The 18,449-nt window shown below is 47.3% G+C and overlaps 1 protein-coding gene across 2 annotated transcripts in view; it reads left to right on the forward strand.

Annotated features, from left to right (window-relative positions):
• Positions 1-299: 299 nt before the first annotated feature.
• The window catches only part of LOC138489343 (zinc finger protein 300-like), a 61,569-nt gene continuing 43,419 nt past the window's right edge, over positions 300-18,449 (forward strand). Inside the window, exon 1 of one of the 2 annotated variants that reach the window (XM_069617057.1) lies at positions 300-466. In XM_069617057.1, coding sequence (XP_069473158.1) covers positions 448-466 — 19 coding nt within the window. In that variant the 5' untranslated portion in view covers positions 300-447. The remainder of the gene's footprint in view (positions 467-18,449) is intronic. The other variant, XM_069617058.1, reaches the window with a different exon arrangement.

The following is an 18,449-nucleotide window of genomic DNA, read 5'->3' on the forward strand; positions in this document are numbered from 1 at the left end:
TAAGTGGTCTTCTCTAACGTCCTGAAACTGCACTCCGGGTCACATAAAGGGAACGTCGTACCCTTTAGTTCCCGCCCACTTTGACCACTGTATAGTTAATGGAGTGCGGTGTTGAAGCTTGTTCTGTAAGGCAGTGTCTGCTTGTGTGTATGGTTATTAGTATTTGTTAATGTGTGCAAAGCGTTGGCGACTCTCCTAGGCACCACGGGGAACTGGCGCTTCTCAAGCAGTGACGTCACGCCACACATCAACACTGCGAAAACGAACCGGAAGTGACGACAGGAAGTAATGCGTCAGGCATTTCCGCCGCTCTAGAGCCAGCAATGACTTCCTAATGCTCTTCCGGGTCACCAAAGGCAGCGTCAACACAGGACCCGGAACAAAAGCTAATCAACGGGGAGCAGACTAGTGATTTGTCTGAAACCCAGAGCGGGTCAGCGAGAGGACATGGCCGGGCAGGGTTCAGGTAAGGCGAGTTGTCTCAGGTGTTATTTTCGCGAGCAGAGCTCTAGTTGCAGCAAACTGGGCCCCCATCGTGAGGCCCCTTCAGCTTCGTGTTCCCAGCGCTCTCATTTCTGGAGGTAGTCGCTTGAAACGGTTGTATTTACTCTGGGGCAGGAAGGTGTGCAAATCCTAACATAATCCGTGCAGTTGACATTTTTTGTTATAAAGCAGCACTGGCTGAAGATGGCTATGAAGACGGGATGACGTCGGCTCCTATGCAGCACGTGATATTGCATGTATGCCTTACATAGGCCCTGTTGCATGTCACCCCTCCTGGGAGCATGGTAGCTCCCACGATGTTGTAATGGGTCACGTGACCAACTTAATAAAAGACACGAGCCTTTTCCGGCTCGTCAGTCCACAAAGCTGACTCCGGTGTCTTCTTTATTTATTTTATTTTTATTTATTGCATTTATTACTCGCCCAAACCCTTGGGTACCACGGCGATGTTACAGACAGCTTGGTTAAAACATTTCTTGGACTTTGCCAATCGGGCGCAGTGCATGTGAATACAAAAATAATCATACACGAAGACATTAAATGCAGGGTTTCAGTACACTGATATTTCCTGAAGCATGGAGGGGTTTTTTTTTAGTCTTGGTTAAATAGCCACATTTTCAGGGATTTCTTGAAACCTGAGAATGTTTGCTCATTTTTGATGGAGAGGGGAAGAGTGTTCCAATATGTGGGTGCGAGGTATTGGAACTACTGCCTCCTGCCTTGGTTGTCTTGTAGCGGGGGATGGCTAGGAGTAATTGACTGTTAGATCTGAGGGGCCTCTTAGATACTTTTCTGGTGATGGCGTGGTTGAGGTAGATGGGGACACATGCGTGGATGCATTTGAATGTGACCCTGGCTTTGATGGGGAGCCAGTGATGGTTTCTTCTAATATTTGAGATATGATCTGACTTCCTTATTCCAAGGGCCGCCCGAAGGGCTTTATTTTGGATGAGCTGTAGTTTGTTTAGATTGGCTTTTGAGGTACCCAGGTAGAGTACGTTGCAGTAGTCGAGCCTGGATAAGATTAAAGCTCTTGCCAGCGTGATACAATTGGTTGGTGTCAAGAATTGGCGACTGAGAGCAATAAGTTTTGCGGTGTAGGATGTAGAGGAAGAGAGGGCGTTGATGTGCTTGGTCATGGTGAGGTTGGCATCAAGGTAGACACCTAGTGTTTTCACTTGTTTGAGTACTGATATGTTTGTGCCATCAATGTTGATGGATGAGTAATCAGGATGTAATGCTTCTATTTTGGATTGGGAGCCCACAATGAGAATCTCAGTCTTCTCATCGTTGAGACAGAGGCTATTTAGTGCCATCCAATTTTGGATTATGGCATATATTTTGTTGATAGTGTCGGTGTCTTGAGTGTAGTCTCCCGATAAAGGGATGAGGATCTGGGTGTCATCTGCAAAGTTGGTGTAGATGACACCCATGTCGTCTAGCGCTGAGAAGAGGAGTTTGGTGTATGCATTGTATAATGTTGGTGAGAGACAGGAACCTTGGGGAATACCAATGGGTACTATGATGGGGTTGGCGGCTTGTTTACCTATGGCGACCCTGGAGGTGCGGTCAGCAAGAAAGGATTTGATCCAGGTAGTAGCTTCGGTGGAGAAGTTGAAGTCTTTCGCTAGTGTGGCGCATAGTTTATTATGGTCTACTAAATCAAACGCTGCGGAGAGATCGAGTAGGAGGAGGATGCAGAGTTTCCCTGAGTCTCTAATGGTATCCATCTGGATTTTTAAGTCAAGGAGCGCTGTTTCTGTGCTATGGTTGGGGCGGAAGCCTGATTGCCTTTACTGCACCGTGCTGGTGCTGCACCGCGTGCGTCAGGCCCAATGGATGGGCCTCGCACCGAGACGGTGCCCCTGCTGGGCAACACCGTCCCACATGAAGGGCCTGGCTGTGTGATCACGGCTGTTAGGGCAACCCCGGCCTGGGTGCCCCCAGAGCCGGGGCTGCAGTGAGCTGGGTGCCACCAGCCCACGGGCTGTCCTCCGGTGATCCAGATCCATCAGGGTGATCCCTGCTGGACGTATGCTGCGTGGTTGCAGCCTCAATGGTAATCTCGAGTGATGCCGACATCAGTGGAGGCCCGCCCCATGATCCGGCAGCAGGCCCCCAACAGGCCCCAAGTGCTGCTATCAATAGAAACTCTTTGGTCAGGGGTTGAACTTGATTTTTCAAATCACATGCCAAGAAGGCGGCAGCTTGCGCTCTTCAGTGATCTTCATTACCTCGACGTCCACTCTTCCTTGTCCCAGTACTTACCTCATGATGCCCCTGCGTCCGACACAGGACCGTCTTCTATTTCGCATGCCCCCCAGCCCCCTAAACCACTGCATCCAGTTTAAATTGTTATGGACAATTCCCGGCGTGAGGCTCTGGAGAGCTACAGTTACTGGCCCCCTGATAGGGCTGTGCAGTGGGGCCTCGCTTCCCTCCAGGTGCGGCATGCTCCCAGGGCCACTGCGGGATTTGGGTCCTGGTTGAGCACAAATTATTATCCTCTCCCGGGTTTACTGCCTGGCTCGAGGCCGATGTAGAGGCATCGCTGCCCGGGGTCCTGCAGCGCCCGGGCTACGGTAAGGAGATGGATGGTACTATGTATGCTCCAGGGGTGCTGAGTGGGGTTTGTTGTGCACCACTTCACCCCATTGTCTCGGGCTCAGCGTTCCGTTCCTCATCAGCGCGACAAGGCCGGCTAATTGATGTGCATCCTGGGGGCGGGTTGGCTCCGCCTCCGGAGGGGTGTGGGAGATTTGCATTAGTGTTTCTCTGGTGGAACTGGAGGAAACCTTTGATTTAAATGGGCCGTTCCCAAGGGGATTAACTGTTTGTTCTCCTTCATTGGTGGGTTTCTCCTGGCCTGCAGTTTATATATGATTGCTCAGCAAGTGATTTTTCTGCTGTTGATGCACACCATGGGAATGCACTCTGCTAAACTCAGGCATCTTGCCCTGTCCTCTTCTTCGTCTTCCTCTTCACCTGGGCTTCGCAGGAGGAAGAAGAAAGAATCTAGGCATTTTTTCTTCTCCTGGAAGGACTTAAAGAAGTTGCTACAGCATCATGCCCGTACGCATGGGTACAAGCCCAGCGTTGGTCGTCTTCATCCTCTTCTAGCGCAGTAGTCCTCTGCCGCTTCCTGTTCATCAGCTGACGCAGAAAGGAAATATCTGGACAGGGTAGAGGTGGAGGCAGTTCTTGCTCACGTTTGGGACTGCATGGGTTTTTCAGAGACCTTAGTACCAGTGGAGGGGGCTGACCCCTCTATTCGCCAGTATAAGCATACCCAGAGGATGGGGTTGCCTTTGGTTTCTGATATCCGGGCTAAGATCCTTCGTGAATGGCTTGACCCAGAGAAGATTGCCATGCCCTGTTTTATGGCCAAACTCAACCCGTTTAAAGTGGGTGAGAGGTTGCTCTTTGACTCAGTTGAGGTTGATGATTTCCTCGCCCGTCTGGTGGGTCGCTCCTCTGTCGGCCGAGGAGGCGGCTGTCCGGGACCTGGTGGACCATAGGGTGAATTCTTGCCTGAAGAAAGTTCATGCTGGTGCACATCTGGCCCTTGGGGCGAATATCTACTGCTCTTACGCTGCAGAGACTGCTGAGTGGTTTCAGGAAGTTGAAGAAGGTCGTGGATGGGGGTTCTGACGGTGCCCTGCTGCTAGCTGACATGCAGCGGCAGGTTGAACTTTTGATGGAGTGCATGATATGGCCATGGGTGCTGGTGTGTCGGCTCGGAAGCATGTACATCTGCAGAATTGGAAAACTGGAGGTTCACAGAAGGTGGTTGCCTTGAAATTTCCTTTTTGATGGTTCGAAGCGTTTTGGTGATTTACTTGAGGATAAAGTGCATAAGGTGTTTTGTGCTGACAAACACGCTGACAAATTACGGCAGAAGTCTACCTCGGCGGTCGAGTAATCTTCTTCTGGTCCAGGGACCGGACAGTCTTTCCCTGGTTTCTCCTCCCGCTCTTTTGGTGGAACCGGGGGGAATGGGGGTGGTCCTCCGCGCTCTTTTCTTCCAGGCCCGGCCAAGGAGTCCTGATGGTTTGGGCAGGCTGGTGTGCGGGCATCTCCGGCTGTTTTTTCTGGTATGGGACAGGTGGTGCTCGGATTCTTGGGCTCTGGACATTGTTCGGAGGGTCGGAATGCTGTTTCCCCTATCGCTGACCGAGTGGTTGGCTATGTCGACTGCCTTTTCTGTATTGTTGCAGAGGGTGGCGATCATGCCCGTTCCCTTCCCGCTCCGGTGTCTGGGTTTCTTCTCACAGGTGTTTCTGGTCTCCAACCCTTAGGGGACGTCTCGCCTTATCTTGGACATCAAGGCCTGCCTGTGCCTTCCCTCGTTCAGGGTCTTTCTCCCAGGGTTTGGCTGCTTCCTGGGCGGATGCTAGGGGATTCTCTACAGGAGATTTGTGGGGCAGCCTCCTGGGCGGATCTGACCACTTTCGCCTACCACTATCGGTTGAATTTCTCCCGCTCTGGGATGGTTCCATCAGGTTTGAGGTTTTATCTGTTGGGATGTGAGTTTGGAGTTATTAAAGGTGTTTTTTTTTGTTTTGCACCTTCAGGCTCTGTCTCATTGGGACCTTTCCCCGTTCCTGCTTTGGTATGCCTCATGAGGTAAGTACCGCGACACGGAAGTGTGGACATGGAGGTAATGCTCTGATTACTTATCGGTAATCTTCATTACTCCTAATCCAATTCTTCCTCAGCACAGTACTGACAACCCTCCTCTCCCTTCCTGCAGGGAAGGTCCCATGCTCCGGCTTGGATATGTTAAACTGGATACTGTGGTTTAGGGGGAGGAGTTATACGAAAAAGAAGAAGGTCCTGTGTCGGAGGCAAGGGCCTCATGAGGTAAGTACTTTGACGAGGAAGAGTAGGACCAGGAGTAATGAAGATTACCGATAAGTAATCACAGCATTACCCCTCCTCGGCCTGGGTCCAGACTAGTGTCGGCAGGTCGCAAAGGAAAAATTAGCGTAACAATCCCAAAACAACGGACTCCCATGCACATAACAAGCACACGCCTATAACACTGGATATGTCAGAAAAGTACGAAACTTATTACACATGCATTGAGGAACACAGATTTAGTGTTTAGAAAAAGAAAAAAAACAATGAGTGTCTCGTTTTATGTCTTGTATGAATTTTTAAAAAGCATGTTGTTGGCTTTACCATTCATTTGGCTATTCGGGTGCCGTCAGGACTGTTTTTTTGTTCTTCCGTAAGTGGAAACCCAAGGCTGGCTCATGGTGTCACACATAACATGTGCCCATTTAGCAGCTATGACCATGTGAATTGCTCCTCTGTTCAGTGGCTCGCTGGTGTGACATGCTCCTCTGGTCAGTCACCTTCTGGTCTTTGGCTCTCTGATGAATCACATAGCTCATCTGGTCCATCACTAAGGTCACTGGCTCATTTGTCAGTTGCTCCTCTGGTATCGCATGTCTCTGGTGCTTGGCATATGGTGTCTGGTTGGCTTTGTCAGTAGTTGATTGTGCATGGTCCCGTAATACCACAGAAGACTGAGCACTGCTACAAGTTGGAGTGTCTTCAAGGAGTCGCGAGGGCGGTGGGGGGGGGGGGACAGTCATAAGGGTGATCCTGGTACATTAATTAGAAACCTTGGGCCCTGAGATTTTGCAATGGCATAGTGTCACTGAGCCTAACATTACAGAATATCAGCGTTCAAAATTGCTGGGAACTATTTAGCTCCTGCTTCTAGCCCAGGAGAGCCTGGTTAGCTTGAAACCGGCAGCTACCACAAACTACTTTGGCTCCCCATGCGAACTGGGTCCTTACACACACCTGCATATCTCACATTAACTGAGTAGTTGAGAATATTATTAAAGAAGAATTATGCACATTTGAACATAATGGATTATACATAATGGGCGGCAAGTTAGTTTGCCTCTCCTGTGGGAGTTAGATTTGCGGTGCGTTGAATGCTTACTCCTCGTTCTCTAGTGGTAGCTCCTACTTACTGGGTAATGCCCGACACCCAGAAGCTGGTTTTGGCTCCTGCTCACCGATTTCAGACATTGCAATATGGCATAACAAGGCATGGAAGCTTGTTGTTGTTCATTCTGTTAAGAAAATTTGACTGTCCCTCTAAATAAATCACCTTTTCCATGTTAAAAATAGTCGACTTAATCTCTAACTTTGAAAAGGGAAGCCTTATTGTATAACTTTATATCTTGTAAGTTTACACTGAGGTATTAGGTAATACAGCAGTGAGGAGTCTTTCAGATGGAATACAGTTCCCATCAGTGTTAAATCCTTTCACAAATGCAAGGAGAATTACACCCTGACGAGACAATGGAGTGATTGCAGGTAGTTAATGGCGCGATTGCGGCTGTTAAAAGGGTTGTCTGGAGGTCAGTCAGTGAGCTCTGTTAAGCTGTGACTTGTAATGGGCTTTGCTGCAAAGTCAACAATCCAACTTTACGCGCACATTTTGTCACATACGTGGATAAAAAACGCAACAAGTGACCTATAAATATTATAAAGCGACTGGCCAAAAACAAGCCCCACGGTGCTTATAATGATCCCATGCTTAAATGAATGAATGAATACTTTTAGTTCAGATTTGTAAAAACAATCTATAAAACCATAATAGTGCAATTAAATACATAAAATCACAATCAAGTAAACAACCAAATTGATAAAAAAGAATGTTCTTAAAACCAAGATATACTAGATAAAAAGCATACAGTACAGGTCATAAAGACATTAGATTGAGTTCATAAAATGAGCAATGAGATTCTTCTTTCCCAGGCCTACTGGATATAGCATGCAAGTTCAAAAGCACTAGTAACATCTGATGAATTCAACAGCAGCTAGAAAGCTGGTTTATACCCACTTCGCCCACATGTAAAAATAAACTCCAACAATCGCTGGCTAGGTTACCTACCTTATTCTTGTGTGTGAGGGTAATGTGCAATATTAGCACACCTCCCTGCAAACGATCCCAAAAGTGCTTATTGCATTAATTTGCAACATAACATACCTCATATTCATCCATCCTAGCCACACACATCCACCAATACGCCAACGACACACCGCTATACCCAGATTGACTCCATCAAGGACATCCATAGGCTCAAAACCTGCCTCTCACTGACCCAGTCTTGGATGTCCAGTGCATACTTGAAGCTCAACCCCGCCAAGACCAAATTCCTGCTCCTCGCTAACAACACCGAACACCCAGACATACAGACCTGGCTATCAACCATGAACTCTGAGGACTCCCCACGTGAGCTCACCTCCTGCGACAAGTTCCTCGGGTTCCACATCGACAAACGCCTCTCCTTCAAGACACACATAGCTAAGAAAACTCAGACAGCTTGGTGTTGGCGCTCCTTTCTGTGAAAGTCAAGCCCTTCCTCTCTCCCGACAGCTTTAGATCCCTCCCGTTGTCCTCCCATGTGCCCCTGAGAAGTGTCCTACGGGCGGCCGCACACCTCTTCAAGAGTCTACGCTGATACGACCACCTCACCTCGGCCCTCATCGATCTTCACTGGCTCCCATTGCATGCACAAATCACCTTAGTCTTGTCATCTACAAAGCGGCATCATTTTTTTTAAAGACTGATGCAGTTGTAATGCGCTGTCCAGTTCAGGAGGTGGTAGGCATCGTTACAGCAGCTGGCAAGTATGATAGGAGTAGAGGGAGGATAGCGATCCGGAAAACAAAGTAGAAGATAAGAGTACAAGAATAAGTAGCAGGAAAGGCAGGAAAGGCAGAAAAGGATATAACTATCGTCTCACCCGAAAGAGGAAATCCGGAGGGTTGAAACGCGGCAAGCGAGGCCCGCTGAATGAAGAGAAAGCTGGCTTCCGGGCAGCATCTTAGAAAAGACTACAACGGCACTCTGATGTGCGGGAAAGAACGTCACTGCAAATGGAATGTCTTTATCCATCTGTGCCACAGTGACCACTGTATCGCTGTGGCAGTATGACCCCCTTCTTCTCCGGTCTAGTCCTGGTTTCCAGGGATGTCGAAGATGAAAACGTTTGAGGAGAATGAGTTTGAGAGGCTGAATGTGAGAGACTGGTTCCCCAGTAAGTTCTTGAGGGGGAATCTCTGTTCAGTGAACCAGTTATTGAACGGCACCTCAGTAATATTGAGAGTCACAAACGGGCTACTTCGTATTCCACATGTTCCGGACTGGACAAAGACATGTGAAAAAACAGGTGGATGCGTTTCCAAGATTTAAGTAATTGTAAACGATATGCCACAGGGTTAATCTTGGCCGTTATGGGGAAGGGTCCCATATACCTAGGGGAGAGTTGAGAAGGTCTGATCCATCTATGCAGGTATTTTGTTGAAAGCAACACCTTGCCTCCCTTTGACCAGAGTAGATCTTTGCTCCAGTGTTGATCGGCATACATACTGTTTCTTTCTTTACTTTCAATCTTGGTAGCGATGTGTAATGCGTAGTTATAGGCGGATTCTGCAAGCGCTAACATGCTCGACCAGTTGTCTTGATTATTGGTGGTATAACATCTAAGGTATTGTACGATTCAAACGCTCATTTTGGCCATTTGTCTGTGGCTGATAGCCAGAAGACCATGCACTTTCTACACCTATAGGGTACACGAGGAGGACCAAAAACAAGAAGTATAACGGGAACCTCGATCTGTGGTAATGAGAGCGGGAGTCCATGCAAACGGTACATATCCTTCAGAAAGACTGAAGCCATTACAGGTGCCGGGGAATGCTCTGTAACGAAGAAAAGTGTGCCATCTCGCTGAACAAATCCACTGTAACCATAATCGCTGTGTTGCCCTCAGAAGGGAGCAAATCCACTACACAGTATGTAGATGGATGAGTCCATGGACATAGGGGAACTGGTGACTGTGTGAGTTTTCCAGTGGGTTTGTGTGTGTTATACTGGAGCAAGTCGGACAGGAAAGCACATAGTCCCTCACGTCTTTCTTCAAGGTAGGTCACCATAAGGTGCGAGTAAGAAGATCTTGGAGAACAGTGAGTCCTCGATGTCCCGCAGTGGGAACATCATGTATCAACAAAAGGACCTTGCTCTGTAAAGGACCTGAGGGAATGATTAGTCGTCCTTTGTAGAAAAACAACTGTTCCTTTTGGGAAACGTGTTCGTGATCTTTAAGGGGTAAGGACATAGTTTCTGTAAGTAGGTCAAAAAATGCGTTCACGATGAGTAGAATCATTTCAGAAATGAAGTCGCCGTTTTCGTTTATATCCTAAAGTGAAAGTGAATCCGCAATGATGTTTAGGGTCCCAGGTAGGTACGTGATGGAAAAATCATACTGCAAGAAGTAAGCCCATCCGGCTTGCCTGCTATTGTTGTATTCAATCTGTTGGAGTACTTGAAGATTCTTGTTGTCTGTGCGGACCTCAAAGGGATGTTCTGCTCTCAGCAGTAGGTGTCTCTATTCAGTACAGGCAGCCCGTATGGCGAGTAACTCTTTTTTTCTATCACTGAGTAGTTTCTTTCACTGGCTGTCAAAGTCCTGGAATAATAGGCCACTGGATGTTCGGAATGATTTATGGCTACTTGTAAGGACGGCTCTAATGGCCCCGTGTGAGGCATCTGTTTCCATGATAAACGGTCTAGACTGATCGGCTGAACCAATATAGGAGCCATACAGAAGGCTTCCCGAAATGTCAAAAAGGCTTGCTCTGCTGTCTTTCCCCAGATAAAAGGAGAGGGCAGTGATCGGTAAGAAATTCCAGATGACGCGACGATGGACATTGGCTACTCCTATCTCTTTATGTCCTTGACAGATTTTGGGGTGGGCCAGGTGGAGATCGCTGAAACCTTTTGTGGATCCATGTGAACCCCTTCTTTGGTTAGTATAAATCATAGATTGGCAACAGGATGTGCTTCAAAGAGGTGTTTCTCCGATTTGACCAGTTGGTTTTGTTGAAGCCTATGCGGAACCTCCAGAGAGACGTTCTCTGGGGAAGAGGAGAATACCAGGATGTCGTCCAAGTATACGATGATGTGATGAAATAGGACATCCGCACTCAGATGTGCGGGAAAGAATGTCTGGGCAAACTGGGCATCATCCTCCATTCTGTGCCACAGTGACCACTGTGTTGCTGTGACAGCTATTTTGCAGTGGAAGACTCCCTTATGGTAATACACGCCACAATCCAGTCCTGGATGGCGACTAACTACCTATGTCTCAACAACAATAAGACTGAGATTCTGCTCATAGGCTCCCCCGCATTGCTGTAAAAAACTCAGCCCACAATTTACCTCATTCTGCAATCCAGATGGATGCAATCCAGATCCTAGTTTCTGATGCAGTAAACACGCTGGGGATACACCTGGGCTCCCCCCTCTCCTTCAACAAATAAGTCAGTACAATTGCATCATCAGCAGCTTGCACAACTAAGCTCATCAATGCAGACCGTTCCTTACCACAGAGAATTACATGACCATCACCAGAGCAATAACCGGGGCCAGATTGGACTACTGTAACGTTCTATTCGCTGGAACCTCTAAACAGAACCCAAACAAACTACAGATTATCCAGAACAACGCCCTACTTGTTTGTTTGCTTGTTAAGCGCTTATACAATAAGAAAATATTGTTTCAAAGCACCTACAGGGCAGAACACAATATTTAAGAGCAGAGGTGGTGGGGAGAGGGAGAGGGACGAATCTACTATGCCTTCTGAGTATTCAGAATGTGCCAGTGCAGAAAGGAAGAGGGGGTAAGTGCTGGGGAGTCTGAGCTCATGGGTGAGCCATATACGAAGTGCTAGGAATGTTGAGTGCTACACGGCATGGACCGCAGGAGTTGAAAGTGCGAGCCGACAGAGCGGAGGGTGTACAGATTCAAAGTGTTGTGGGTAGACAGGAGCTGGGAATAATTGGTGTGGGAAGTCAAAGCCCTGAGGATGCATAAGGGGCAACGCCACCAATCGGCAACTGTGGGATTAGCACGGGAGTGAAGGATGGAAGGAGGAGGAAAAGAGGAAAATCTTAAGGAGCTTCTGGAATTTGAGAAGATCCTGCTCCAGGCACAGGGGAGGGGAGCCTATTCCAAAAGGAGGGAGCCCGCAGAGGAAAGTGAGCAACCCCCTGCCCTCTGTTTAGCAAAATGCTTTACACACAGAGTTGGTGCCAGAGGAGCGAGGTGGTCTAGAGGGAGAGTATTTAGTGAGATAAAGTAGAAGATAGTATGGTGCCCTGGCCCAGACAGCCTTGTGGATGATGCAGAGGGATTTTAATTGATTCCGTGCAGCAACTTGGAGCCAGTGAAGACTTTAGTGCAGGAGAGATGCGGTCCCTGGGCGTAACGCCAAGGATAAGTCTTGCTGCCCTATTCTGGATAAGCTTGAGGGGGCACATAGTGGAAGAAGGAAGATTGAGAAGGAGGCTGTTAGATTTCAAGTTTAGAGAGAAGCAGGGCTTGAGTCACATTGAGCCTCCTGAGGGGAAAGTGAGAAAAGGTAAATTTCTTTGACAAGAAAGAGCTGATAATTGGACATCTTGGCAATGTCCTGAGTGTGAGGGAGGAAAGAGAGAGAGGAGTCGAAGATGACTCCAAGGTTTCTGGCTTCAGTTGAACGCACAGGGGGAGAACCCAAGGAGGAAGGCCAGAGTGAGGGGAAGGAGGGAGCAGAGGTCCCAATGGGAAGGATCTCTGTTTTACAGGCGTTGAGGCAGAGATCATTGGAGGCGCACCAGGACTGGATGGCAGATAGGCAGTCAGGGATGATGGAGGGTGCAAGGGGGTCAGCAGGGAGTCTGAAGAAGAGCTGTGTGTCATCCACTTAACACTGGATGTTAGAGGAGATGAGGCATGCAAGGAGAGCAAGGTAGATAAAGAGCTAAGGGGAGAGAAAAGATCCCTGGGGGACACCACAGGTGGAGATGGAAGTAGGAGAGAAGGGCCCCAGGATGACTTGGGAAGAGTGGTTAGTGAGGAAAGAGGACATCCAATCCAGTGCTCATTCCGAGATACCAAGTGTATCGTGGATCCTTTGTATGAGGATGGAATGGTTAACTGTGTCAGATGCAGAGGAGCAATCAAGTCAAGAAGTATAAGGACAGCTGGGGAGTGGAGTCCAGAGATGCGAGCAGTTCTTTACGGGTGTTCAGAAGAGCAGTTTCCGTGCCTCTGAATGATTGGAATCCAGATTGATGGTCGTGGAGGCCACCAACAAGTTGTGTGAGAGGCAAGGCCAGCTTCTCAAGCAGCTTCCCCAGGAAGGGGAAAGATATGTTCATTTCATCCATTAGTTCAGCTGCTGATTTCTAACCGGCAAGGCTTTGGTGCTCCTGGTTTGTTGCATGTCTTGGGGTGGACAGTAGTTAAACAGTTCTTGTCTCTCCATTATAGGGGTGCTCCTGAGTTGTTGCATAATTTGGGTTGTTTCAGCTGGTGGCGGTTGTGTGCCATGGGGTGTACAGTTGCCAATCACCTCTAAATTATTGTGGGCGAAGTGTGGGGTCATGATGAGCTTGGTGAATGGAACTTGAGAAGTGTTTGTGTGTGAAATGGGTGGTGTAAACAGAAAGTGTTATGGCCGGTAAAATGTATGCAGTGGGGAATAGGGTGGCAAGAAGGGGTTGCTTTGAGTGTTGTGCGAGGGCAGTTGTTGGTCTTCAGATATGTGGTTCAGAAGTGCGAGGCCTTGTCCAGACGAGTGCTGAATGGTGCAGTAGGGCCATCGGGTTTGATTGCCCAGTGTGAAGTCTGGATGATTTGATGTCTAGAGTGTGCTGCCTACTGCCATGATCAGGGAGTGGCAGCGAAGATTGATATCTGGATGAAAAGGGGAGATATGAGGGCTGTAGCCATCTTATTTGATGTGTGAAAAGCTATGGTAGTTTTGGTTCCAGTTTTAGCTTCTCTATATTATGCATTTAAAGAATTGAGGGAATATGGAAGTGGTCAAAAAAAAGAGAGAAGCTGGGAAACCCGGATAGATGAGGGATGGGGAGATGGGACACTATTGTAAAATAAGGTGAACGTCAAATAAACAGGGAAGCCAGGTTGTCTTGGAGCTGCATCCTGCTTCAGTGCTCTGTCTGTGTTGCTTCAGCTGATTCCTGTGATGAATCCAATGGAACCTTCACGGATTCCCTAGCGGTAACCTCCTCCCATGTGGCCGGGGGAAGGCTTCCGCTACTTGATCCTGACCCTGGGGACGCTTTTATGAGGAAGGATCACATGGGAGGGGACAACTACCGGGGAGATGTCATGACTTAATTGGATGCACCACAGAATCTCCCCCCGCCCCTTGCCCCCCTTCCCATGAGGGAGACCCTCTGCCACCCAAGACCTTAATGGCCGATTGTCAGTTAACGGTTCCTCCTTATAGAGGAAGTCAAGAAACCTTTTATTCACACTAGTCTGGTCAGGCCCCTACCTTTGATCCAAACACCCACAACTCGCATATAATACCTTTTTGTTTCTGATGTGCATTTATGTGAAATCTCAGAGAAAAGCCATCTATGAGTTAAAAGTCCAAAGACATCCATGGACTCCAGCTCCCATAACCAATCAGGTAGTGAGACAAGGAGGAGGATGAGGGAGTTTGTGCAAAGGGACAGAAGCTCAAAGTACAACATGCAGGCTAGTTGTGTTTGTAAGCCTACAGTGCGTGGGTCATTTAAAAATGGCAACTGCACTAGTAGATTGAGCAGCAGGGCAGAAGAAGATGTTGAATCCCATACTGAGGCTCACAAGTGCGAGATATACAGACGGGGTGGTGGAACGGAGAAGGCCGCCGGGACAAGAGGAGAAAAGCCGCGTGCGAGCAAGAAGGACCGTGGAGGTGCTGGGAGCCACGCAGAAGCTCCTGGATGTTGGGCCGTTTGAAGAGACAGCGTTCTCAGGCCCGGGCCGAAAAGGAAAGCCACTAAATGAACGCAGAGCCACGCAGGACGCTGGAAGAACATCTGCACACTCCAAAGTGGGGGAAGGGACCATACCACAGATGCGCAAGCAGAGTCTGAGACGCTGGAAGGAACCGGTGAGTCTGCCCAAAGCAACTGGGGACTCCGGGGCATTCCAACAAGCGTGCCAACAAATGTTTGAATGGTACAAAGTTACTGGTGCAGAAAATACCCAAAGTACAAATTGAACACCCAATAAGAATGTTTGAATGCAGATGTTTTGTTAACAAACTTTAACGCGCACATCCACCCAAGGGCATCTTGGCGCGAAGACAGGACACAATGGACAAGCTACTGTCCCGCGAAAGGAGATGGCCTAGAACAGAAGGGTTTTAAGACGTCAACGAAAAAGAAGATGGTTCTCAATACATCCAAGGATACAGGTAACGTGTTCCAGTTGGCAAGGGGACTGAAAAGGCTCGGCCACTTACCTAAATTTCATGTCTCTAGGGTATCACCACTAGGTATGCTTTTTCAGAGCGAAGTGAGCGACCCGGAATGAAATGATGAAATTTACTTGCAGATAATCCGCTCCTAGGTGATGGGGAGCTCTGTGGACTAGACACAGGGACTTCATTTTTGGCCCCAGGGAGCCTGTGCAAGGAAGGGAGCACAGGGTTAATGTGAGATCCATATGGAATGGACATAGTTACACTGGCAGCCAAATGTTGGAGAAGCTACAGCCGATGTATGAGCCCAAGAAGTTGAGCCAGGAACAGAGTTGCAGTAGTCAATCCGGCTGATCACCACTGAGGCAACCACCAGATGGCCTAGGTGGGCGGGAAGAAAAGGCAACACCTTGCTCAGTACCCGCAGCGAAAAGTGGCCCGCTTTGCTTACTGCACTCACCTGAGTGGTCATAGAAAGTGAGGCAGAAAGAGAAGTTCTTAACCACTGTGACAGGGAAAGGTAGATCACCCTAAGGCATGGCCCACAAAGATACGAACCAAAGAGAGAGATCTGAAGGAGAGCCCAGCACCAGAATCTCCATCTTGTACCTGTTTAGCTTCAGTCAATTGATAGTGATATTTTATTTGTATTGCGCTCGTACACCAGTGTTTCAGAGGGAAATTGCGGCCCATCCATTCTACCACGGCCCTCAGCCACTCGCACAACCGCAAAGACACTTTGTCCGGTAGAGATCTAAATGCAACACGATCTGAGTGTCATCAGCGTAGGAGTAGCACCAACAGCCATGGGAGAGGATGAGCCCAATCAGTGGCCGGATGTAGATAAACCACATTGGGGACAAGGCGAAGCACCACAGGAAAGTGAGTTGCCAGAAGAGTAGAAAGGAGGAAGAGAGAGATTGCCCCCTTTCAGTCAGAAAACATGAAAACCAAACTAGGACCGGGCCAGAGAGGCCTGCCGAAGCCATGCGGGACAATCGGATGGAGTGGTTGACAGTGCCGAATGCTGCAGAAAGAGCTAATAATATCCGAGCACCCACTCCACCTTGGTCAACCTGCATGGTAAAGATAAGGCAAATCATGATGGCAAACCCTGATCAAGTACAGATGCATGAGATGCCAATGTGGGGGAGAAGTTTGAACAAATAAGAAGAATGTTTGAATGCAGACAAGGCAAAGTAGATACCATAGACATACCAAACACCTAATGGTGTATGCTTTTGTGGTATAGCCAAAGAACTGTGAAATCAAAGTTCTGGCAGGCAAGTACACTCGGCAGCTGAAATATTGTGTAAAGATTCCTGGCGGGGGAGTACACCAGGTGATATACAAGAGATACTGCGGAAAGACTGTTACAAGAGCTTATTGTTTAAACAAGAACTTTGTGAGTCCAGTGAAGACACAGAAAAACTATTAACCAAAGAGACATTATTTTTGCCATCCTATCTAAGAATCCAAGGGAAGGGGTCAATCCTATTGGATCCAAAGGTCGTTTACTTGGAGAAAAGTTTTGTTGGAGTGATTCTTATACTTTTGGTTTTTGAACACTTTGCCCAACATCAACGTTAAAGAAATGTTCTTGCACCCCTTTTTTTATTATTGTGTAGTCTGAGGGTCGGGATAGGACATTTTGAACACAAAATCCTACTGACATCCTGACACCGACCGATCCTTAGTTTTTGCTTTCTAGGTAGCGAAGATCCTATTTAGAATAAGCCCGAGAAGCATTTTTCCCAATCCATTTTTATTTAATAAATGTCTTTAAACAAAAACATGACAACTTTCTGTCCGGCTTTCATTTCTGATCCCTCATATTCCGGACTGTTTTTTATTTTTTCATAAAGTCCTGAAAAGCCTTTGGATTAGTCAGTCTCATCACCTCTGAATTAATTCAAATACATGGTGCCTCTTTTCCAGCCTTTATTTTTCTATATTTACTCATTGTTCTGATGGCTACTTCGCCTGGACCTGTGGCGTCTGTTATTACTGTTGATTTAATTTCTCTTTGTATCATTGGCCTTTATGCCAGTCTCCACACCCCACACACCCTGGACCTGCACTCTGCATTATTACATTTTTAAAAAGAAAGACGTACAGACCAGGAAACCATAGGAAACAGAAGAAAAAGAAGGATAAAGGGACTGTGCAGGGTAAGTGGGGAGGGTCAGAGAAGTAGCAAGAGGGAAACAGGGCAGCGAGATGGAGGGAAACCGCAGACTTCCTATGAGAGAATGAAATTGGGTGGTTCTCTAGAGACACAGTGACATACCTTATTTTTCTGTCTAGCCCCCAAGGTTGAAACGACAACTTTTCATTTCGACTATAATACGGGCATATATATTTGTCTGCAGTGCAGTCTTGGGGTTTTGCCAACACAATATCCTTGGCTATTCAGTCAGACTGACAGCTGTTAGAACACCAAAAGGTAGTGGCATGAGAGCTGAAATGCTGTATGGTCTCCAATATGAGAATTGTATTGTTTGCCGAGGGTGGATATTTTCTTTATTCAATAGATGCCCCAGAACCAAGGGTATTCTATCACTCTCACACAGACCAAACCTTTTAAAAGTGAGGTCAAGTTTTCAGCTATACAACAATGTCGCATTTCATGTCGTACTGACTCACCAATTCTGGAATCCTGGAAGCTCCAGACGTAGAAGACCATGGAAAAGAAGGGTCAAGAAACCTGTCTTTTACAGATTTGGTTATACCGTTTCTCACTTTCCCAGATCTTCAAATTGTGTTTCCAGAGCAGTTGTCTTTTATACATTTTAAGAGACATTTCAAGAGACATGGTAGGAAGGTAAGGTAGAGGCAGGAGAAGGAGAGGGGGTGAACTAACATCCTCCTCATCAGAACCCTCATATCCCTCCTCAGAGGAGCTTGGACAGCTGTCTGAACCCTCATCATCCTCACTCCCAGTAATATTGTTAATGGTGGACATAGGTTCACTGGAGCCATTCTTAAAGTCCCACAACCTTTGTATTGAGTCAAGCTTACGTCCTTTACAATTGATGACCTTCGCTTTACATATTGTGAACAATCTTTTCATTGCAACATAAGAGTAGTCCTCCGGCCTAACGCAGGCCATAGTGTTGGTTCTTGTGTTAAATACAATAAGTACACTCTACTTTGGCTAAACCAACCCTACTGGATGGTTTCCTTTAGACACAAAGTATATCAATAATCAATGTAATGCAATCCACATTTATCCCAGCACATGCCAACAGAGGACAGTTTTTCTGAAGTCCAACTAAGGGCTTAGAAAACAATTCAACTGAGGCAGAACAGGACTCCACTCTTAGTATAAGGCTGTACCACCAGAGTTCCTGGTAGCGTAGACCGAGCAGCCAGACTTATCTTAAGAGGGAGAGAGGGCTGTAGATCAGTACAAATGAAATTGTAATACAAATGGTCCAAAGAAACACTGAAAGACTATGTATTGTAAAAATAAATGGTTTATTTAAATACAAGTAGGCCCAGATAAATCTTGGGGGGGAAATAGTACTATTGCACATTATATGTAATCACAAGTATCAAAACACAACACTATGCTTGAAGGTACACAGACCAAAGCATAAAGCCTATTTGGAACACCTAACAATAGTTCTAGGGAAGTCGAACCTT

Source organism: Ambystoma mexicanum, chromosome 9 (genome assembly GCF_040938575.1).
Source record: "Ambystoma mexicanum isolate Mex_15411 chromosome 9, UKY_AmexF1_1, whole genome shotgun sequence".
Lineage (NCBI taxonomy): Eukaryota > Metazoa > Chordata > Amphibia > Caudata > Ambystomatidae > Ambystoma > Ambystoma mexicanum.